Below are 24,524 nucleotides of genomic sequence, written 5' to 3'. Positions count from 1 at the left end.
GCTTTTGGGAGGAAGCCATTCTCTGAACCTCACAGCAAAGTGTGGACTGGTAAGAGGTTTTTTGGTAATAAAACAAATGAGTGAAAAAACACAAAAGACAACAGTTTTTCAAATCACATTTAAATCATTTATTTAAAAGGGCAGAGTACAGCATTTAAGAAGCCAGTCCTATCAACGAGAACTTCTGAACATCAAATGGAAATAGTCCAAGACCAGATGATAAAGGCATTCAAAAGCACAGAAGCACGCATACCTGCAAGGTTTTCAGATTGCACTGATGTTCTAAAAACCTTCAGTGGTTTTTATTTTCACATTTCTTTCTCAAAAAAAAAAAAAAGTCATTTTCTTACAAGTTTCAGGCTTCAAGACAAAAATTGCATTAAGCCATTGATATGACTTAATACAAGTCTAACATATGCTCTCAGGGCTTTATAATAGGCTACCATTTTATCACTGCCATTTGCTTTTCTTGTGGTCTTAGCATCGTGAAAATAAAAGTTTATGATGAGATAAAAGAAAATTAGTTTTGCTTATCATCTTATATTCATTCCATAAAAAAATAGTTTTTTTTTTTAAGTAGGGGGTTGGGAGAGGGTGAGAGGAATTGATGTTTAAGTCCAGTTCTAATCTTCTGAGCTGCCTTTGGAATGAAGTTATGAGGCGGGAGTCTTCTACTGACCCTTATGAAGGTGTCCGATAGGAGAAAAAAAAGCACAAGCGCCTCCTCTGTAGATTCATCTGGGACTGGTTAGACAATTTAATGTCGAAAAAGAATTTTCTCTGGAAAACTCATAGCATTTCATAGATATAACACAAGCACGCTAAATGTACTTATCTGCTACATACCAAACATCATGCCAGGTGCTACTAAGAAAAACAAGGTTCAAGGTTTGGACCCTCAAGGAGCTTCAAAAATTAATCTGCCTGTTAAGCCCCAGATTTCTTGCAAGTATGGAAGAATCATCCAGGTTATATGAGAACTGGCCCTTGAACCCTCTTTTGTACAAAGAATCTCCAAAAGCCATACAAAGCTCTCCTTATGCCCCTTAATTTTCAGATGTGACCTCATCAAAGGCTTCCTTAGAACCATAATGCCCAAGACCTCAGACAATTCCAGATTATTTCAGTCTGAGAAATGCATCCCAGGAAGCAGATGGCTTCCAAGAGAGCTCATCCAATAAGGCAATGCCCTGAGTCTAGCATGGAAGAACCCAACTCCCAAATAGTACAACTAAGCACATATACTTTTGGATCTTGAGCCCTGCCCCATCTCCCCACCCCACTCCCAGCCCCTAAATAAGTGGAGAAGACATATTTTTTCAGTAAAAACTTGATTTCCCTCCACCCTAACACGTGAACGTTTACTGGGGTATCTGCTGGAAGACAAGATCATAATTCAGAAGGTAACCATCGTTATAGACGAAAAGTTTCTGCTCAAAAGGGTGATAGTTAATACTCTGCACATTCTCCTGCATCTTCTGCATTACGATGTTAAGTCTGCCCTCTTGCCCCGTGTTTGTGTCATAGTAGTAAAAAATTTCTTCTATTCTGGTGTTCAGAGTGCGAGTGGCGTATAGAACCCCACACACCATGAACGTGTTAGTAACAGATGGTTTATACTGCTTGGTATGCCAAGTGTTTAGCACCGCAAGTGTGGTGTCATTGAGTTTACTAATCACGATGTTACCAGTGCTGGCTTCCGTTGCATAAATCACCCACAATCCATTCTCATCCACAGCAAAGTCCATGTCTTGCCAACCAACATTAGCATATGAAAAGCGGTTATTATAGGCAGCATTAGGGAGAGCTTGGGACAAATCAACTCTGTTGGTGGTCAGGTTAATTTTGGCCATGTTCTGGGTGTTGTACCAATTGACATACATGTTGTTCTTATAAACTACTGTACCACTGCCTTGGCCATAGGTAATTTGATTCTGTCGGGCATTTGTATACAACAGCAAATCATCCTTTGTATTGTAGAGTCTATAATATTGCAAAGTTCTCCCATTTGTATTCAAAGGTGCCACCCAGTACACTCCATTGCCTGGATTCTGGGGAGAGTAATCCCGACCCCAGGCACCATACTTATAGCTAAACCCCAGCCAGTTGAGCTGAACTACAGCTGGTTTGCTGACATTCACCACACCGCCGTGCGCACAGCTCCCTAGAGGAACAAAACAAATAAAAGGACATTCTTAGAGAAAATGCACGACAAGATACAAACAGTTTAACATTCTAAGAACCAAAGGAATCCATAAACATTTTTCTTGTCAACACCATGGTTCTGATGGAGAAAAGGCAAAAGCTACCCTTGGCCTTGGTCTCAATGCAAACATGTTATCAGTTCTAGAGAGAACTGTCTCCTGTTGACATGGATGGGCCTTCAATCTGGAAAATGGGTATAGTGGAACTGTGAACAACCATTTTAAATAGTTTAAAAAGGGAAGACTTGGTGAATTTAATGTATTTTCTTCTATGAAATGCATTTCAGCAATATTATTTTATTTCATTTTCCTTATAGAGCAATCAAGAAAGCAAGACCACAGGAGAATGCTTTCCTATTGCAATAAAGCCGTACTCACAGTGGTGCTCTTCACCAGGGCTGGGAGAATTGGGATGAAGATGTCGATCCTGGGCAAGTCTTTCTTCCCTTCCCTTCCCTCTGCCCTTCCCTGGGGCTCCAAGGGCATGTCCACACCAGGTACCAATGCTGCCCATGTTACCCTCAGGAGAGGAAGTTTCTACTGTGCCATTTTAAAGATACAGAAAGATGGTCCTTGTCCATCCCAAACTCCCTAACTATCCCTTCTCCCCAACAATGATTAGTTATCTAAGTCTGTGAGTCTCTGTTTTGTAACAAGTTATCTGTATCATTTCTTTCTTACATTCCATATATAAGGCATGCCATATAATATTTCTCCTTCTCTGTCTGACTTACTTGACTCAGTATGACAAGGTACACTGCTATATTTAAAGTGGATAACCAGCAAGGACCTACTGTATAGCACATGGAACTCTGTTCAGTGTTATGTGGCCGCCTGGATGGGAGGGGACTTTGGGGGAAAAATGGATACATGTGTCTGTATGGCTGAGTCCCTTCACTGTTCGCCTGAAACTATCACAACGTTGTGAATTGGCTCAATACAAAATAAAAAATGTTTAAAAAGAAAGAAAAGAAAGATGGCCCTCGATGGACCTCTAAGAGGCCCTCTAATGGTGGTATTTCAGCTTTGAAAAGTCATGGAAGGTATTTTAGGGTAGCATTGCCTGTTCTGTGCCCAAAGCATAGATGACATGGTGACCATCTCGCTGCAGTTACAAGGTGGGCCTTGTGGCTCACAAGCCATAGCCTGCTGTGCCGCAGAATGACAGGCCAGCACGTCATCGTTCCCAGTCTGACGCCGTCATTGTCACAATGTGTGCAATCAAGTAGGACCAGACTCACCGGTCCACTGAATCTACATTCCCTGAAACACCCGGGTGAATGACTCCGGCTGGGCCTTTTGGCCCTTTGCAGAGTCCTCCCTCTGAAATGCCTGCCAACCCAGACATTTATGAGCTATAAAAAAATAGAATAAAAATCCTCCAGTATTTTTATAATAGCTATCTAAAGATTTGAACAGACAGTTTCTGGAATCTTAATAAATACCCTTAAAAAGCTGGCCAGAAATTTTATTGGAATTACAGAGGAAAGTCAACTCTAAGTACATTAGAGGTCATTTTCCCTCATCCTGCTGCCTAGAGCAGAGCAGGTGAGGAAGGAGGGGACAGAACCTGGCTGTAAATGTGTCGAGGGACTCAGGGAGCCACGAGGGCACATGAGGTGAGCTGAGGCCAGAATCAGAGCTCCGGAGAACTGCCGATATTAACACTGCGGGGAGCAAGGGGGTGCAAAGCATTCGCCTCTGAGTCTCTGCCTCTGATGGCTACAGAAAGACCCATTTCTTTCCTTGTTAAATGCCTCTCCTCTCACCCCTCCTCATTCAAGGACTGTTCAGAGGTGAAACCATTACTAGAAATCCTGCTTTTATTTTTCCAATCTGCTGGGGCTTTTTGGTCCCAGAATTAAATATGTGCTCCTTAAATGCTCTCATAAATCCGCAGTTGGTGGGAAAGCCAGCCAACCATACAACAGGTAGAGAAATGAAACTGCTCTGTACCCAACCTCAAATAATTTTGCATATCATTAAGCAGAACACAGTCGTGGGTTTATTTTAATAATGCATGCACCATTTCATAAATAAAAAAGCAACGCTTGTTCAGCCAAGAGACTGCTCTTCACTAAAGAAATAATAAATAAAATTATAAAGTATTATTTCCTCTTCTAAAAGTGATCTCTCAGATGAATGCTTGTTTGCTTTTGTTTATGAAACAATGCATGGATTATTAAAATAAAGTTAGTGGTGTGTTCAGTTTAATGATAACAAAAACTGTTTGAGTTTCCATATGCTACTAGCCAGATATTCTAGCTAAAATATCTTCCTGAGAACTTATTTATTCAACAACGTTTCACCCTCAGGAAATGAAAGAAAGTCTTTTTTCTTGCAGGTTAGAAGACTTAGGCATTGTTTGCTTAATTGAATCTTGCCCTCCTAGAAAAGAAATATCCCAAACCAACAGCAACAAAATATTTAAGGAAAACTTATGTGCTATAACATAGTCAAACATTTTATCATGGGATTAAAGATAATAAACTGTTCTGTCCTAGAGGGAGAAATCCTTAGATATGAAGGATCCAAAATAAACTTCCCTTAAAAATTACTACTACTACTACTACTAATAGTAACATTTATTATTTCACAAGTTGACCAAGAGATTAAAATTGTACCTCTTATAAAAATTCAAAAAGACACATGTACCCCAGTGTTCACTGCAGCATTACTTACAATATCTGAACATGGAAGCCAACTAAATGTCCGTCAACAGATAAATGGATGAAGATTTGGTATGTATATACGATGAAACTTTACTCAGCCATAAAAAGGAAAGATTGGGTCATTTATAGAGATGTGAATGGACCTAGAGTCTGTCATGCAGAGTGAAGTAAGTCAGAAAGAGAAAAACAAATATTGCATATCAACACATATGTGTGGAACCTAAAAAAAAAAAAAATGGTACAGAGGATCCTATTTGCAGGGCAGGAATAGAGATGCAGATGCAGAAAACGGTGTGTGGACACGGGGACAGAGGGAGGGTGAGACGAATTGGGAGATTGGGCTTGACATATATCCACGGCCGTGTGTAAGCTAGATAGCCAGTGCGGACCTGCTGCACAGCACCCGGAGCTCAGCTTTGTGCTCTGCGATCCCCGGAGAGGCAGGGTGGGGTGGGGGTGGCAGGGAGGGCCGAAAGGGAGGGGCTGTCTGTGGACACAGAGCTGATTGCCTTCTTTGCACAGAGGAAACTAATGCAACACTGTAAAACAATTATACTCCAATTAAAAAATAGAATTGCACCTGGTATGAAATTTGAATCTCTCTTCCTCACCCCACAATCGTTCCTAAGCACTCTCATGTCCTTTCTGTTATCCTCCCTTTATCCTCTAACTCTTTTGGACCGTTTTTATAGCCCTGGCCCCCAACGAAGGAAGAGGAAGTAAGACAAGAACAAAGTACTGTTGTCAATGCTACCGATGTGGCCGCAACAGTGACAGCCCAGTGGCAAGGCTACAGCAGGCTTCCTCAGCTCATGGCTGCAAACTGTCCTAGAAACAAGGATGAAACTGACAGGCAGCCTGGTGCCCACTGCCAGCACAGAGCCTTGCATCCCCATCTCATCTAGCCCAGCGAGAGACCCCATCCCCTACCCTGTCTACACTGAGCCTCTCCCTACCCTGCCTTATCTCATACCCCTTCCCAGCCCCTTCCTGCATCTCAAGGACTTGAGATACCCCATGCCTTTCCTTCTTTGTCCCAAATTTTTCCTGCCACTGGAACAACAACCCACTGCCCAACCAAGACCCAAGAGTTGTGAAAGATCAATGAATCCTTTTGCATTTTCTGATGGAAGAGGACACACCACGGAACTGAGAACAAAAGTACCCTTTCTGCTACTCCACAAGCACGAAAGCCAAGATAATTTGGTGTTAATCAGGTTAGTGAGCTGTTGGAACTTTCTTATCACCCCAGGAATCACAGGTGCAACCTCTCTCTCCATTTGAGCATCTGTGGAAGGCAGCCTGGTACAGTGAAAACATTGCCAGACAGGTTCCAGTTCCAATCCTGCTCCAGCACTAGTGAGCTGAGCATCCTTGAATGGCTTGCCTAAACTTCTGAGTGTCTGCTTCCTTGTGTTAGAAGAAAAAATAATAATACCTACTCTGTAACCCTACTCTGTAGGTATTATAATACCTACTCTGTAGAACGGTTAAGAGTACGGAAGACAGGTACATTTAACTCAATAAATGATCAGCATTATAATCACATCATGTTACAACTGAAGGTTTACATTAAATAGTGGTTTCTGGAGATTTATGGACCCATCCTGTAAGCCAAATACCCAGAACAGTACCAACCACACAGTGGCACTAAATTATGGAATGAAAAGCTGTTTAGACATCCCAAACTCACCTTTGTTGTCACGGTTATCATTTTAATCGCTAAGTTGTGTCCTTAGCTTTAATTATAAAAACACTAGCTCTTTACCCGAGAACATATCTGAATGCTTCCAAGAGCCTGGTAATTACTGCACAAATCATAATGCAAGGAACTCGCCATACCAGGTAGCCTTGTTTGGCAATCTCTTCTTCATCATGGAAGTTATTAGACACTGCCATGGTATTCTGAAAATATCCTGGGAGGCCACAAGGTAAAACTTTAAAATACTCTAACTTGACTTTTTTTTTTTTTTTAAGTCTCATGGTTAGCAGCACTTTAAAAAAAAAAAAAAAAACAACTAAAGATTATATACCAGCAGAGGAAACATGGGGCTTCCCCAATGCCTCAGTGGGTAAAGAATCTGCCTGCAATGTAGGAGCTGCGGGAGCTGCGGGTTCAATCCCTGGGTCAAGAAGATCCCCTGGAAGAGGAAACAGCAAACCCCTCCTGTATCCTTGCCTGGAAAAATCCCATGGACGGAGGAGCCTGGTGGGCTACAGTCCATGGGGTCACAAAGAGTCGGACACGACTGAGCACACTCAACAGGAGGAAACTTAATCTTGGATCCACCAATGCTCCCTCTCACCTGGGCAACTGAACTTGGAGCAAAGATGAGAATACAGTTGAAATGTGAGACTCAGGCAATCAAAATGGTGATAATCATAAAATAATTAAGATGAAATTGACTCTGAATTGTTGGATGTATGCTCCCCAACGCTCAGCTCTTCCCTCGGCTCGGGATTTTGGCCAATCAGCCTACATCTTTCATGGGTCATTTACTGTGCACCTACTATGTGCCAGCACAGTGCCTTGGGCCTCCACCTATAACAGTAGCGATCCTAGGCATTAACATCCAATTTTCCTATCTACAGTCCTTTAGATCCAGGGAGAAGAACAGAGAGAAACCCAAGTTGGTTGTTTTTAGAGAAAACAGTTAATCAGCATCAGGCCAATTATCTTAGATTAGGAAGTTCTATGAAATGAAGCAGAAAAGGATGCCATTTGTGGCATAAAGCATCTATAAAGTACATTTTATTTAACCCTAACGCTATGTATTGGTTCTCAGATCAAGCTGATCATGGGGGTAGCAAACGGCAGCTGCCTGCAGGGGCCAAGACAGCTCAGAATTACTTTATAGCTGAAACTTGCAGCGAGTCTTTCTTTCTTTTTTATTCTCTGCAACTCTGCAGTGAAGAAAAGCAAACAGGCCAGATTTTAAAGTCCCATAATAGTGAGTAACTTTAATTAAAGTCTCCACAGGCTCACAACGCCATGGTGCCTGGGGATTTTCCAATCCTGCATTATCAACCAGTCCAAATAAAAAGAGAGCGAGTGAAAGAAATTGATTTCAAAACATGACAAAAAGTCAGTTTAATATAAACATCATAAATATAATATGAACAGAGCTGGAGGAGGGCCAAGCGGCCTGGCAGGGATCCAGCTGCAGCCAAGGTTGTGGGAAAGTGAGAGGGAGTCTGCGTCCAATTTGTTTAAACAACACAGCTGGGCTGGGCTGGCTCACAAAAGCCTAAGTGTGGAGGACTGGGAGAAAGTTCTAGGGAAAAAAAAGCTAATGAAAATAGGGAAACAGAATGACCGTTTTCTTTCTTAGATCCTAAGCAGTGTGCTTTCTCCCCCATCACCGGCCTTCAGATGCTGACGCCTGAGGTCCTAAGCAGTCTGCTTTCTCTCCCATCACTGGCATTGAGGTGCTGACGCCTGAGGTCCTAAGCAGTCTGCTTTCTCCCCCATCACCGGCCTTGAGGTGCTGACGCCTGAGGTCCCCAGATGATAGGCAGGAAGGGGTCTGGCACCTCAGCGTCAGCTCCATCTCCTGCGGCCTGCGTGATCCCAGGAAAAGCTGCACCCTCCCCACCACGCCCCATCCTCTGAGACATGGCAGCCCGGAACCTTCTTTCCTGCCCTAAACTGTCTTCATTCCAAGGGATGCATAGAAAACTGCCAGGAAAGTTATTCCATGAGGACAGTTTGCTGAGGTTTAAAAAGAGACAGGGGACTTCCCTGGTGGTCCAGTGGTTAAAAATCCAGCTGCCAAGACAGGGAACGGGGGCTCGATCCCACATGGCACCGGGCAACGAAGCCTGCGGGCCGCAGTCACTAAAGCCTGTGCACCTGGAGCCCGTTCTCTGCCCCCGGAGAAGCCAGGGCGATCAGAAGCCGGCGCACCGCAGCTAGAGTGGGCCCCGCCCACCGCGGCCACAGAAAGGCTCGCCCAGCAGCGAAGAGCCGGTGCAGCCAAAAATAATGCATAAACAAGCGAATGACAATCAAAATATAAAAAGAGAGGAAGAAGGGGGAAAGGAAGGGACCGATGAAGGGAGGAAAGAAAGACACGCTCAGGTAGTATCGAGAGGGGGTCACCGTTTGACTCCTGCCCTCGGGGAGCCCTTCGCGGCCCCGCAGACCGAGCTCTCGTTTCCTAGCCTAGTTTATTACAGAGGACAAGACCTCCTCTGCGGGTCACACTGTGACAGAGCCTCAACCGCAGAGGAAGGAAAGCTAGGCCTCTGAACGGCACCAAGAGGATTATACCAATGGCAGTATTTAATTAAAGCCTTAAAGAAATCCGTGACGGTGACATGGACCCAGAAATGCATGGCCTGAAAGGAAGCAGCTTGTCACAATAGGAGTGAATGAGAATCGCAAGAGCTGTGTGATTTGATGAACGGATACCATCCCCATTAAGGCTGAGATGCTCAGGACTTGCAGAGAGAGCTTCTCTGTGACCCCGGCTCCAGGGCTGGATGCTACGGCTTTAGTTCACCGGGAGGGATGTGCTTAAAGGCACAGGGATCTAGCTCTGCTTTTGTTTGCAGCAAGCTGTTCACTTTAATTATCCGCATTAATGCAATAACAATCGCCAGTGCATAAACGTCAGTCACAGAGCTGTGAGCTTCTCAAAAATTGTTTTGTGAATCGTCACTGCAACCCTGCAAGGTACCTAGTACTGTCCTTCCATTTTACCAAGAAGGAGATTAAGGGTATTTTTGCCGTGGCTATGTAGCTGGGAAGCTCAGGCCTTTGGCATCCCAATGCCAAGCTCCTGATCCCTACACTCCACCACCCCATTCAAGAAGGCAGTTCAGTTACAGGCAAGCGTCTCTAGGCTACACCTAACCTCCTTCGAGGATGGTTCCTGAGAGAGGGACACACCATTCCTGCCCTCCAAGAGCTCACAGTCTAAGGAAGACGGCACTGCACGTGTAGGTCCAGTTTATGCTTAGTCGTGTCTGACTGTTTACAACTCTTTGGGCAGTAGCCTGCCAGGCTCCTCTATTCATAAAATATTTCAGGCAAGAAAACTGGAGTAAGTTGCCACTTCCTCCTCTAGGGCATCTTCCTGACCCAGGGATCAAACCTACATCTCCTGCGTTGCAGGCTGATTCTTGACCCATTAAGCCATTGGGCCATCCATTACATCCTCACTGAATCCTAGGACATGCCACATAGCATGTGCATTTAATGGGAGCAGGAAGGAGAAATAAAGAGGTGGAAGAAGAGAGGGAAGTTGGGGGAGATGGAAAAGAGGCAAGGAGGATTCCAGGCACGACCCAGCTCGTCAGATAAATGGGCCAACCAGCCCTTGGAATCCCCAAAACAATGGAGATGACGTCATGCAGACTGCAGACGCTTTCACCTGGCCCCCACTAACCAGTCCATCACCACAGAGACGTTCTCCCTGTTAGCAAATGCAAAAAGGTTATGTGCAACTTGTGGATTTTATTTTAAATCAACTCATCATCTGCACTTCTCTGTGCCCCCCCAGAATGTGATTATGTGTAGAACGGGTAGGTGAGATTTAAAAGCACAGGAGAATAAACTCAGAGCTGCAAAAATCCCATCCTCCCTTCACCTCCACCATTCCAGAGCCTTTCCCCACCCCAGCTTCAGCTCCTCCAGAGCCTAGGAAAGACGGCGCACCCTTACCTGGCGCAGGGGGCGGGGGCGGGGGCGGATTTTCTTCCTTAGAGGCCTCCTCGCATTCCTTGAGCTTGTTCTTCAGAGCCAGCATTTGTCGGCGAATGGCAAGGACATTGTTTTTGTCCAGCGTCTCAAGCTGCCCTACCAGGATGGTCATATTCCTGATCTAAGGAAATCAAAATTCAGAGTGATTTTCTGTTATCGCGCAACTTCTTTCATAAACATTCCAGGGCTGAATTTGTCAGTTGGGGAAAGGTTGCAGGAGAATACACCTGAGATGCTTCTGAACGGTTTCATTTGGAAGAATACATTTCATGGTTTAGCGTGAATGCCTGTCGGATCGCAAGCCGCTGTGTGTGACAAGAAGAAAATGGCAAAGATTTTAAAAGCTGTAATGACGGAGAACAGGTTCCATCGAAGCATCCCCAAATGTCCATTAAAGTTCATCTCTGACAACCTTCCTCTGTAAACTCGTGTTTACTCATGCCATATTATAATTAAGTTCCTAATGAATGGTAAGGGCCAGAGAAAGCCTGAATCCTAAAACACAGAACTGGAATTCTCAATGATAGTCCATGTCATGACTGTGCTAGGAAACTCCTCATTGAGATAAATTATCCAAGCCTAATATTAATGGAATGGCCTTTATTCACAGAGCTTAAAAGCCTTCAGAAAAACGTACTTACAAGAAACTCCTTTAAAGAGACTTGCCAGTATGTGGAGAAATGTTCCAAGAGGGATTAAAGATTATATGCTCATTGGAAAGGGGAGAGAGACCTAGGCTGCCCAAAATCAGGTAAATCATGACTTTCAAGTCCCATGAGGATAAACCCAGAATGAAGAAGATCCCCTGATCTAGCTTGGCCTTGGAGTTGTTCACACTTATATATCATCTTTTTTCTAGAGATATTGAAAGTCATTTGGCTCTGGAGTGGGACTCTGACCATAGCTACTCCTCAGTTAGTATGTTCCCCATGTGTGTAATTTGCTATTCAAAGCCAGGCATCCATCTAAAGTGGAACACAGGACGTGCCAGATGGTCATGAACAAGTATAGAATTAGACATCAGAAGAGAAAGATTCCTCTCCAGATCCTAGCACTTGCTCACCAAAGAGTGGCAGTGTTAGTCACTCAGTCGTGTCCAATTCTTTGCAACCCCATGGACTGTAGCCTGCCAGGCTCCTCTGTCCATGAGATTCTCCAGGCAAGAATACTGGAGTGGGAAGCCATTCCCTTCTCCAGGGAATCTGCCCAACCCAAGGATCGAACCTGGGTCTCCTGCTTTGCAGGCAGATTCTTTACTGTCTGAGTCACCAGAGAAAGAGACTTTGTCACTAATACGCAAGCAGTGATTTCATACCTCCACTTCCAACTGGTCAATGATCACTGTGCTTCCAGCAAAGCCAACCTTCAGCTGCTTGATCAGCTTCTCCATCTCCTTCACTTCCATCTTGATCAGCTCAAAGTCCAGCTCAGTGTAAGAAATGAAATCATTTTCCATGATCGATACTCGGACAGTTAGGTTTAAGAGTTTCTCTTCATACTTGCTGATTAATTGGACATACTCCTTTACCTGAAGGGCAAACAGCTCACGTCAATTCTCAGGGGGATGTCACGCAGCCTTCCTCCACTACCAACTCCTCAGGGACTATTTGATCACGGTCAATCTTTTTGAAGTAAAGCCAAGTATCAAAAATATATTTAACTAGATATTTTAAAAAATCAACCCAAGTACAAACTAAAAAGAATTCATTGTTATGATGGGGAAGGAGGTGACTTTTACACTTGCCTAGACTAAAAATAATTGTGCTTCAGATCATCATTCACAACTACAGTTTAATCTCCACTTTAATGTTTGAGAAGATATTCTCTCTCCAAACTACAGTGGTTTGAATCAGGCTTTGGCCCACCCTCTTCCACTCAACACACATGCTCTAAATCAGGGTTTCTCAACCTCAGCACTATTGACATTTGGGGCTAGATCATTCTTTCTTGTGTATTGTAGGATATTTAACAGCATCCCTAACCTCTAAGTGCAAACAGCGCCCACCCACCCACCCCCAGCTGTGACAACCAAAAATGTCGCAGACATTGCTAAATGTTCCCCAGGTGCAAAACCACCTCACCTGCAACCACCACCCTCCTTCCATTTAGAACCACTGCTTTAAATGGAATTATTTTCTAGAAGAGAGAGACATGCTCTCAGAAGAATTCCCACTTTGATTACCAGATGCAATGAGTTTTGAATCCCTCTGCCTTCTACAGAGTACCATAAAGACTCAACCTACAAAGTATGGTTTTCTCTGGAGTGTCTAAGATTTGCTGGATCATATGGGAGCTCTTTCTTTAAGTTTTTTAAGGGATCTCCATACTGTTTTCCATAGTGGTGGTACCAGTTTGCATTTCCACCAGCAGTGTGGGAGGTTTCCTTCTTCTCCACACCTTGTTCAGCATTTATTATTTATAGACTTTTTGATGATGGCCATTCTGGCAGATGTGAGGTGATGCCTCCTTGTAGCTTTGATATGCGTTTCTCTAATAATTAGTGAAGTTGTCATCTTTTCGTGTGCTTTTTTTGTCATCTGTATGTCTTTGGAGAAATGTCTATTTAGTAACCAACAAGGACCTACCATATAACACAGAAAACTACACTCAGTTTGAAATAACCTGTAAGGGGAAAGAATCTGAAAACAACAGATACAAATGTATGTGTAACTGAATCACTTTGCTGTGCACTTGAAACTAACACAACACTGTAAATCAACTACACTTCAATTTTAAAAAAGAGACCTAACTTACTCCTCAATATGTGAGATATGTGCTAGTATAAAGCACCCATTTCACTAACTGCATCCACATATTTATTCCAAGTTTTTTCCAAGAACTGATTATTGCAATCAGACCTTTAAATTACACATTTGTTGCATATATTTGAATGTCTGATCATTAAGCTAGAATACTTCCAAAAATTCCCTTGGTGGCTTAGTGTATAATTGGAATCTCCAAATGGATATTTCAATAAACACAGTTGGTGGTTCTTTCAGTATCTGATCTCTAAAAGAAATGCCATGGCTTTTTTTAAGGACCTGCTCATTAAAAGTTGCCAGTTTTTACACTCTTTTAAAAATTTGAAGAGAAGTGATGCTTTTCCCTCCAAACTGTGCTAATGTCAAGCAGCTGATCCACAGGGCCTGGATGAAGTCAGAGCCAGATGTCAGCTTCTAATCCTTCTAATACCAAAGGCAGCCCTAACTCCTGTCATTTTAGCCCTTCCACTTAACCCCACTGTACAAATTAGAGTAGACTCATAGGCCACAGACCTAAGGGCCTAGGGCTGCAGGCAAAGAGGATTTTAATTAAAGTTGAAAACATAGCCCTTGGCACTGCTAGTATATCTCCTCGGGCAATGGATGCTCATTGCCATCAGAAGAGGCTGATAAGGCTGGTGACATTTCGGTGGATAAGGAGGTTAAAAAAAAAAAAAAAAATATATATATATATATATATATATATATAAACCTAATAAGTTTCACTCAAAAGCACAAACTCAAATATAAGGTAGCCAGGTTTCAACTTCTCAAAAAATCAGGCATAAGATTTCTGGCTGTGAGAAAAACAATAATAATAAAGAAGTGCCAACCCACGGCAGAAATGGGAGTTCACAAAATGAATATTCTTGTTGGCATTTGGCCTTGCCAGCTCTTGGAACGAATGAAACACCCTCAGCTTTCCTGGAACATTTTGGTGGCATATCACAGCTGTTGTTCTATAAAAATGAGTGATTCAACTGTCATTTCTGCTGAATGAAATGTGGCTCTCCCAGATTCGCCCTGCACACCAAGGCCGATCCTGACATTTGTTGCCTCTGAGTGCATGCGGTGGGCCAGCCCTGCTTCTGCCAGAGTGGAGGGTCTCGAAAGGTCTGTTTGGGGAAAATCTTGAGGTTCTCTGAACTGACATTTCAAGAATAGCTCCAGGATGTTCAGGAAAATTGGAATCATCCACAGAGTTACAGAAGGTAGAGGAGAATTTGAGAATGGGCCAGAAAGACTTCATGGTGTGCACTGTAATCATTTAAAGAGATGGTAAGTCTGAACCCTTCGCATGTACGGATCTCTAGTGTTGAGAGCGAACGGACAATTCTGGAAACATCCCAGCTCTCTCTGGAAGATGCAGCCTCAGCAGAGGCAGCCCAGCTCGCCCAGGGTCATCTACCCCTAAGGGGACACCTCCCTGTGTCAACATTGTTACTGCAGAGCTCCCCATCACTACAAATATGAGCTTTAGATGACTCATCTATGCTTGCCTTCAAGCCCTCAGCCCTTCATACAGAGCTTTTCATTCTTTTATCTGTTACACACATATCATTGCTGGATTCTCAGGATCAGACTCTACAGAACAACAACCATTGGGGGCTGGCTATTGTTCTCTACATCGTGGTCTTGCAATAGGTAAGAATGCAGCTCAACTGGCTTTTAGACTAAGGAATTAATCTGGCTCACGTTTCTGCCAATTCCTCAAAACCTGTGATCATCACCATAGCCAGATTATTCAAAACAAGTAAATGCACTTTGCCACATACTGTCATTTTAATATGTTTTTGACAACAAGATTAATTGAGCGTGAATTGATCATCAAGACATATGAAGCACCGTGGAGCGAGACCCACCTAAGCACAAATCAGGCTTCTGTACTTCATGGGCAAATCACTTAATTTCTCCAAGCCTCCATTTCCTCCTATAAACTGGGGATAATGCTATCACATTTACACGATGATTGCAAACACTAGAGATAATGTATATTAAGTGCCTGGTATAGTGGGTGCCCTATAAATTACAGCAATTATTAGACAGACAGTGATTTAAGGCTTTTTTTTTTCAATCTGACCTTTTAATTTATTATATTTCACTGCACAAAACATCGCTCAGTCGATGTTGTTTGTTTATGGGTTGCCTAAATGTCTCCCCGGCTGCCTCAACCCTCTCATGCATGAGGGACTATTAGCAGAAGTGTCATATTAAATAACTTGCCCCGAAGACCATACCCTCTCGAGAAAAAAAATCCTGAGCCGCCTTGTGTGCAGTCTCCTTCCGAAGTGCAGTCACAAGGGGACATCTCAGAAACCACAGCAAAGTATCAAACGCTTTCAGCATCTTATGTGGGGGCCATCCCTGTCTTCTTCGTGTCCTGATAGATAATGAATCAATGTCGGGCAGTCTAAATCCTTTTCTACCGGCCTGCTCGAATGGGCATTCCCCCAGGCCTCCAGACAAACGGGGATTTCCAAGGCAACTAAGGACAGCTATAATAATTCACCTGGAACTCAAAAGCCCTCAGCTGAAGAGATAACTTTGGATGGAAAGCATTATTGACCTGCTGCACCTCTTCTTGTGTGTGCTGTGCTTAGCTGCTCAGTCATGTCCAACTCCTGAGCGCAAGAACTGTAGCCCACCAGGCTCTTCTGTCCACGGGATTCTCCAGGACAGAATGCTGGAGCGGGTTGCCCTTTCCTCCTCCAGGGGATCGCCTAACCCAGGGATCTTTGAATCTGTGTCTCTTGCATCTCCTGCATTGGCAGGGGGCTGCTTCACCACTGAGCCTCAAGAAAGCACGCATCTCTTCTTAGAGGATGGTAACAGTGTGGCCGAGAGGGAAAACAAATGGACTGATTCCAAGACCCAGATTCCTGATTTGGCTTAGCCGGCCAAGAGACCTTTACATTTATGCCTCTTTACCCGTATGAACCTCAGTTGACCCATCCCTACCATGGCGGAAAGAACACTGACCTACCTGCCTTAAAGGGTTTATTGAGTGTAGAACCAGAAACATTCAGAAAAAGCACAGAGGGAAGTTGTTCATGTCACTGCTGTCATCCTTGGCTGGCACACCCTGAATCCATTATGTAAATCTCAGTGGGCAGGTCAATTCCTTTCTTAGGCCTCAGTCGAGAATTTTTTTTAGGACCAGCTCCTGACACTTCGAGAATTGAAACTTCCTTCATCTACTCTATACTCCTTCCCCATCAATTATTAGCAAGGCTGATGCCTCCTGCACCCCTCACAGGATTAGGATTATGCGTCCCAGATTCACAAACCTTTCCCTGGAGCAGCCTGGGGTTTCAAACTGCCCTTCACATCCCTGCCAGCCAAGAAGACATGCAAATCAGTAGCTCCCACTATTTCAAAGCAAATGACTCTAACTGAAAAGATCCTTACCTAGGATTTTCCTCCACTTGTTATGTTTTTATGCATAACTTCTTATCTGTACTTGATTATGCTGGAATAAGACTATGAATATTAATGATTGGAATTTATAATTTAGTGCTGTGCCTTTTCTGCTGATTAATTCAAGGACATTTTATTTCCTAAGAAGCTGGGCTCCTGGAGTCGTCAAACACATTTTCCTGGACACTCATTTAAACTCAGAATATTTATCTACCAATTCAGGTTGAAAGCAGGGGCTCAGCCTCATTGGAATTTTTGTCTTAAAAGATAACTAGGCTGGATGTTGAGGTAGTGGAGCTGAAATTTCTTGGGAAAACTTATTTCGAATCTTGCAGGAAAGCCAGAGCCCCTTGTAAGTTAATGGAGTGGTATTATTAATAAATAATGCATCATGTGATGATAGCCTAGAGTGGACTTCACCTGTGCAGAAAGCAGGAGGCTTTCTATCTGATTTTGACTTGGCTAAAAAGGTTAAAGGGGTCAAAGCTGGAATGCCAAGTTCATTGTTCCAACCAGCTCGGAGAAGGGCTAATTCAGGGATATGATGTCCTCAGGCTGGAGGAAGCAGTAATCAGGGGTTCGGGAGGTTTCTACCAAGGCTGAGTGACCTGCTAGATTCAAATTCCCAGGGAAGTCTTCAATTTGGGGTTAATGCGAGATGCATCTGATATAATGTCCCTGCTGAGACAACAGAGGCTAACTCCAAAAAAGAGAGAGAGTCAGAGATGGAAGAGAGTGAACTGACGAAATAGGAGGAAGGGAGGAAAAGAAGGGAGAGCGAGGAAGGTGAGAGGGAGATTCGGGGGAGGAAAGGAGGAGAAAGAAGGGGAGAGACCATGCAGGAGAAGACCCAAACGAGTGAAAAACGATAACAAAATGAGAACGAAGAGGAAAGAAAGGACTGAGGCAAGAGGGGAAATAATGGAATAGGAAGAGGATGAGAAAAACGCAAGGACAGGAAGACAGAACCTAACGACAGAGGAGAGGAGAGAAAAGAAGGCAAAGCTGGCAGGATGCCAAAGAGGAAGACCAAAAGGAAGAAGAAACCACAGAACCAAATAAAGGTTTCAGGCTTGAAATTTACAGGCTTTCTTCCAGCTTCCTGGAAGGATACTGAAGAGAGTTTATCCTGTGGGGCGAATCATCTCCACCCCGCCTTTGTCCTGTGGCTCACCCCTCCTGCTATGGGGGGTTCCATAGTTTACTGCAAAGTGAGTGCTAAAGCGTCCATTAGATGCAAATGTGCTCCTTGATGGAGTGAAGAATGGCTGCTTACATAGTCCTGAGGAAAAGCCATGTGGTCTGTGCGGAACAAGATCTTGTTGGGAGAGGCAAAAAGAGTGAAATGCTTACTTTAGAAAGCTCTTTCTCGAACTTCTTGGAGATGGTCTGAGCTGTGATTTCCAGGCGTTCCACTCTCACTGCAGGAAAGGTGTTGTCCGGCAGGATGACAGAGCACTGGCAGACCCCACGGTCATCTCTGTTGCCAGTGAAGTTGGAAAATGACTGCGAATAAAAGTAAGTTCAACATCAGTGATAAGCTGGGCAATGAGCTTTTTGGCAAGGGGAGTGGCAGAAACTGACTTGTCCAAAGAGTGTTTCAGTTCAGTCGCTCAGTCATGTCCAACTCTTTGCAACCCCACGTACTGCAGCAGGCCGGGCCTCCCTGTCCATCAACAACTCCCAGAGTTTACCCAAACTCCTGTCCATTGAGTCGGTGATGCCATCCAACCATCTCATCCTCTGTCGTCCCCTTCTCTTAGAGGCAAGCAAATGGAACCCAATACATAAATGAACGGAATCCCAAAAACACCCAAAGCTGCCGCCATGTCTCACAGGCACAGCTCATTCAGTGGTCAACCACCTCTCCACCTGTTAAGTAAACCATATGGTTCACCTTTCCAGAAGAGTCTTAAAGGAAATTATTACTGTCCCCACGTAAGGAAAATGAGAGTCCTAAGACTGAATTTTAATTCTACCATTTACTGGATCTGAATTCTCTTCAAGTCTTGGTTTCCTCATCTGTCAAACAGAGAAAGTCTACTTCACAGGGTTGTCCCCAAGAGGAACCAAGTAATGAAAACCAAGTTCCTGGTACATGGTAGGTGATCAGCAAATGTCACTTCCTTTTCCTTCTGCTTACTCCTTTTCTTTCCTGCACCTCTATGCCAGTCCCAATTCATTGCCTTCCAGAAGAATGAGGAAAACATCAAAGATATGGGTTACAGTGAAGTTGTACAGTGCAAATTCACATTCTCTCTTCACCTGGGAAAATATATAATTAATATCCTTCAAAATGGCAACAAACCAACCATTTGTCACAAACTGAACAATGTATGAGTCTGAAGGTTTTTTACAAATTTTTTAAAAGTTTTCCAGCTTACCACTTGCAGAAAAATCGTTTTAAAATATTTGATGTTTCTTTAATATATTCAGGCTCACACTTTGGTGCCAATGCATATTTTAAAATGACAGGTTTGAAAGATCCTGTTTTTCTTTTGTCCCCTTTGAACTTCCCCAAGGGGATCCCGGCACAATTAACATTTTTTTTATTACTCCAATTGCTTTGCAGAGTAACTCTTGGCAGCCCACTGACTGTGCCTTTCAATGATCTTCTCTGACGGCAAGCCCAAAGCTCACCTGTACAACATCAGCCCGAAGGGTCTCTTTCCGACACTACCAAGGGCAAAGGGATGGTTTTCAGAATTTGAAGAGATGCAGGCTATACTTCTGAAAGTTTCAGAGGTCAGCTGGCTATTGATGAGGTTGTGTGCTCTGTGATTTAATATCTACCAACTTCCCTAATTCCTAAACAAGCTGAACCTGGATGCTTGTATAATCAAGACCTAGTCCACCAGTGACCCCTGGACCAATTAATTCAGGCTTTTGAAGCTAAATTGCTTGTTTCGTGTGTGTGCACTAAATTACTTCAATCGTGTCCGACTCTTTGTGACCCTATGGACCATAACCCACCAGGTTCCTCTGTCCGTGGGGATCTCCAGGCAAAAATACATGCCCTCCTCCAGGGGATCTTCCCGACCCAGGGATCAAACCCACATCTCTTATGTTTCCTGCAGTGGCAGGCATGTTCTTTAACACTAGTGCCACGTGGGAAGCCCACATTGCTTGTTATTGTAACCTAATCTTCTTTTAAGATGAGCAAATTATATATATATATATATATATATATATATATATATATATATATATACACACACACACAAGAATGAGTGAAAGTCATTTAGTCATGTCCCACTCTGCAACCCCATGGACTGTGACCCACTAGGCTCCTCTGTCCGTGAAGTTCTCTAGGCAAGAATACTGGAATGGATAGCCATTCCCTTCTCCAGGGTATCTTCCTGACCCAGGGATCGAACCCAGATCTCCCACATTGCATGCAGATTCTTCACCAGCTGAGCCACCAGGGAAGCCCAAGAATAAGGGAGTGGGTAGCCTATTCCTTCTCCAGCAGATCTTCCCTACCCAGGAATCAAACCGGGGTCTCCTACATTGCAGGCGGACCTCTTTACCAGCTGAGCTACCAGGGAAGACATATATATTTATTTGTACCCCAAACACTGTATGGCATGTTAATTCTTAACACTGGCCTCGGCTTGTTTTGCCAGTCACACCCCACACCTGCAAACCTTGGGGAGTAAGAGGAAGGACAAGCAGGTTTGTGCTGGACACGGGGGCTGGGAGGAAGGGAAGGAAGGGTCTTTACCAGGGACGAATAAGGACTAGACAGGTCACACCAGAAGCCTGTTAGAGAGGCCAGCCTTCTTGGGAACCAGCTTTATCACTTGCATGAAAGGTAGAAAGCCTCCAGTTAAGGGTGCCAAGGTTTTTACAGGAGGAACCATATATCATAGACCTTTGAAGAAATAGCTTATTATAACAACTGTCTACCAAAAGAAAGGTCTTGCATTGCATTTTGACAAGGGGAGGTTAATTAGCTGCACAAGACAGGGTTAGGCCATTCTGAGAGTTCTTGGAAAAGCTCTGTCAACTCCCCAAACAGCAGAGATCATCAAGCAGTTTCTAGACAATCCACTAGAAACTACCAGCTCACAACTTTTCGTCCTGAAGTTCACCTGAAAGGCAGGCAGATAATGATGAGCGCTGCTGACAGCCGTTGCCCTGTCTTGTATTGAACATCTCTGTCCTGGTGCTGTGGACTCCCCAGCTCCCATCCTGTTTATCATCAGCCCAGGGTGCTCAGCTGACATCACAATGGTCCATAAGTTTGATCAGTGTTTCCCATTAGAGATATTTCTGTTCCTTGCATTCAGAGATGATGAAACTAATGGTGATGGGTCTCCCTCCCTGGCAGATGCTTAATCTCTATGTGAATATAATGTGGGGGATGGGCAGCAAAAATAAGTGTGTGTCCCGTTGGCCTTTGGAAGGGTACGAGATCCACTCTGTGGGCCCCACAGACACCTTACACTGATCAATTCTCACTCAAGCTGTGTTCAATTCACATTTACTGGCATCTACAATCTTCCAGGCTCTGACTAAAGGAGACAAATAAGGCCCAATTCCTGCCCAGTGAATCAGGCCCACTGTCATTATGAAAGCCTTAGAGTCTTTCTTCTCAACAAGTCCCTCAGTCTGATGACAAAAGCACCTGGCTCATGGTTCTGACTCTGCCTGCTGCTGTGTGGGGTGAAGCATGGAGTCTTACCTTGTCTGGGAAACGAGGGCCATGAGAGCGCCCCACCCCCACTTTGGAGGGTGCCATCTGAGGCATCTGAAGTGCCCTGAGCATGCCAGCAGAAAGTGAGGTGCTCATTTGTGACTGCAGGCTGCAATTGGCTCTAATTAGCAGCCAAGTCTAAGTGCCTGTAAAGATTCAAGGCATAAAATAATGGTACTCAACATTTTCAAAGTACAGAAAATGATACGTTTGGAACTTGCTCAATGACAGCTATAAAGGGGTTTTCTACCACTTTCCAAAGAGCTCATCAAACTGACAGCCAGCTCTAGAAAACTGGATTTATAGCGGAAGTGACACCTAGCCTGCTCTAAAAAAAGAAGTTGGAGTCGCGATACTAACTCACCAGAGGCAGATAAGTAAACCAGGAAGGACATTAAAGCCTCTAAGTATAATTTAACTACCATTCGTTATCTACTTTTAAATATTTATTTCCTTACCAAACAACAGACACTTTGGATTTCTCTGTTTGTTGACTTATATTTTATTTTCTAGTATTTTAGGTGATCATCTTACCCAAAAGCTGGTTTCTAATTGGTGATCAAACTCTGACCTCATTTTTAAAGAAAATGCTAACTGGGTCTCATTGTCCCCAGAAATCTAGTATCATGGAGTAAAATGAGGTGTCTTTTGGCTACAAAGAAGCGGGGTGCATATTCATGGTTCTCAAACCATTCTCTTTAAAATGAGCACTTCTCATCTATACTCTCTGAAAATGAAAGCTGCGTGGAGACAGACGGTGGAAAGCATGAGCAGCTAGGGGTTTCCCAGGTGGCTCAGTGGGTAAAGAATCTGCCTGCAACCCATGAGACACGGAGATATGGGTTCGATTCCTGGGTTGGGAAGATCCCCTGGAAGAGGGCATGGCAAGCCAGTATTCTTCCCTGGAGAATACCATGGACAGAGCTACAGTCCACAGGTCACAGTCAGACACAACTGAAGTGACTGAGCATATGAACAGCTAAGTTTGAGCTGTATCAGTGGCTGCTTTAGCGACTTTAAGCCGATAACGTTATCTCACTGAGCCTCAGTTTTCACATCTCTATAATGGGACCATAAATTTTACTTACCTCTGCGGATTAAATAATATATATTATATACTTAATGTAGTTATGGCATTTATAAAAGTCATTCAGAGAACATTATTGCTGCCTTTTCTATCTGAGCCCTATGCAAACAATTTGATAACTGCCTTGAGGTTATCAAATGGTTTTCATTGCCTTGAGGTTCTGATGGTGAAATGGAAACAAACAAAAGCCTTTTCCTCCTCTTGTCCTATTGGCCTTTCCAGTCCAATGATCACATAAGCAGCCACCTGAAATGTGAGTAAAGACCATAGAAATACAGAGGACAGAAATCATGCCTTAGCACAGAAAGCCTAGTTGTTACAGAGTAAGACTCCTACAGAAATATCCAGAGCTGATGTGGGCAGAGGTGGAGGATGCTTCCTGCGCCCAACCTCTCACCCCTCCAGGCCTCTTCCCACTTCCTCAAAAGAGATCCATCCCCTAAACTAAGGTCACTGTATGTCCCAGTGACATGGACCAGCTGCTGTGCTTATTCAGTTGTGTCCAACTCTTCATGATCCCATGGACTGTAGCCCACCAGGCTCCTCTGTCCATGGAATTCTCTCGGCAAGAATACTGGAGTGGGTTGCCATTTCCTCCTCCAGGGATCTTCCCAACCCAGGGATCGAACCCAGGGATCGAACCCAGGTCTCCTGCGTCTTCTGAATTGAGGGTGGATTCTTTACCTGCTGAGCCATTGGACCAGACCCTTTCTAGCCCTTGCTTCCTTTTCATTTGTTTGTTGGTCTTGTTTTTTGCTCCTGCTATTGTCATTTTGAGCTGGAAATGATTCTTAAGATTCCTTACAAGAAAGATTGAAAAACGTTAACACTCCTCCAGGGACATACCACGTGTAACAGCACTTTCCCAAAGACCAGGGTCCCCTCCTCCTACTCTGTCACCCATCTGACCCATCTCCTTGCAAACAAGGCTCAGAGTCACTTTCAAGGCTCCAACAGAAACATCGAGGGTCTCCGAGGGCAGCAAATCGACTAGACAAACTTTTCTGGAGCTTCTCCTGGCAGGGCTCATCCCGTTACCATTTGTATCTGGGTTAGAACCCAGGCAACTTCATTTTTTTAAGTCTCTCTCCACTCCGCCCCAATTCTAAAGTACAGTCAGGTTGGAGAACCTCTTGAAAGCTTAGATTTCTTTCTCTAAAGCCCCCAGCTGGAGAACCAAAAGGCTGTCTCTCTTGCTAACAATTTAATTATTTTACCCGGGGTTTTAACTCATTTTCAAGGCACCTGCAGTTAACAAAGGGAGTCGTAAATCTTTTAGAGTGTTCAGGACTACCCATCCGTGAAATTATATTCAGGTCTCCAAAAAGCCAAAGGAAGGGACAGAACGCAGTTCTTAGACTCTGGGGCCTCCTTACCTGGGACTTGGAGCTGGAGGTGGACCAGGCAGAGTCAGGGGGGTAGCTGGAGCTGAAGTCGGAGGTAGGGAAGGAGACAGGGGTGGGGAAGGAGGGGAAGGTGGTGGTGACCCCCCAAACACTCATGATAGCTGAGTGGAGGAGGCCCAGGACGACCAACACGCAGGAGAAGCCCGGCTTCATCTTGTGCCCTAGGCTGAAGTCACTGAGTTTTGCAGGAGTCCCCGGGCTTCTTAAAGGACCCAGTGGGGATTTCCCCCCAGGCCCATTTACAGGCAAAGAGGAAGCTTCCAGAGTACACATGACCACCCAGGAAGGTGAGGACACCCAGGATCCTGAGTCATCTGCCCACCAGGTCCCGGGCCCCACTCTGCCAGCTGCCCTTAGGTCTGAGTATTGCCTGCCAAATATTAACTCAAATGAGCTTGTTGAAGCCCAATATCTGGTTTCTGACTTGACACTTCCTTGAGACAGATGAGATGAAAGTAGTCTTTGTGAATGAAACAGAGGTTGGGAGCGCCGGGAAAGAAAAGCAAATCTCAACACTGTTCCCAGAAGCCACCTCTATTTGTCCCCTGAGCCTTCCATAGGCAGTAGGGG

At 44.2% G+C, this 24,524-nt stretch overlaps 1 protein-coding gene across 1 annotated transcript; it reads right to left on the bottom strand.

Moving 5' to 3' along the window:
* On the bottom strand, positions 1,315–24,293 carry OLFM4 (olfactomedin 4). The gene is made up of 5 exons (XM_005687405.3): positions 23,925–24,293; positions 18,116–18,268; positions 11,899–12,111; positions 10,545–10,704; positions 1,315–2,164 (listed from the first exon to the last, which is right to left on the bottom strand). The coding sequence occupies exons 1-5, from the start codon at positions 24,225–24,227 to the stop codon at positions 1,362–1,364; spliced, it is 1,632 nt and encodes a 543-aa protein (XP_005687462.3). The 5' UTR covers positions 24,228–24,293; the 3' UTR covers positions 1,315–1,361.

The sequence above is a fragment of the Capra hircus genome, chromosome 12 (assembly GCF_001704415.2).
Source record: "Capra hircus breed San Clemente chromosome 12, ASM170441v1, whole genome shotgun sequence".
NCBI classification, from domain to species: Eukaryota; Metazoa; Chordata; class Mammalia; order Artiodactyla; family Bovidae; genus Capra; species Capra hircus.
This window is presented reverse-complemented; position numbering and strand designations above follow the sequence as displayed.

Bases quoted from the DNA above. Each gene is read 5' to 3' on its own strand.
- OLFM4 (XM_005687405.3), bottom strand. From the start codon at position 24,227: ATGTGTACTCTGGAAGCTTCCTCTTTGCCTGTAAATGGGCCTGGGGGG. The intron at 10,705-11,898 runs GTATGAAATCAC...TGATTTCCTTAG, and splicing joins TTGACCAGTTGGAAGTGGAG to ATCAGGAATATGACCATCCT. The intron at 2,165-10,544 runs GTAAGGGTGCGC...TTGTTCCTCTAG, and splicing joins GCCCCCGCCCCCTGCGCCAG to GGAGCTGTGCGCACGGCGGT.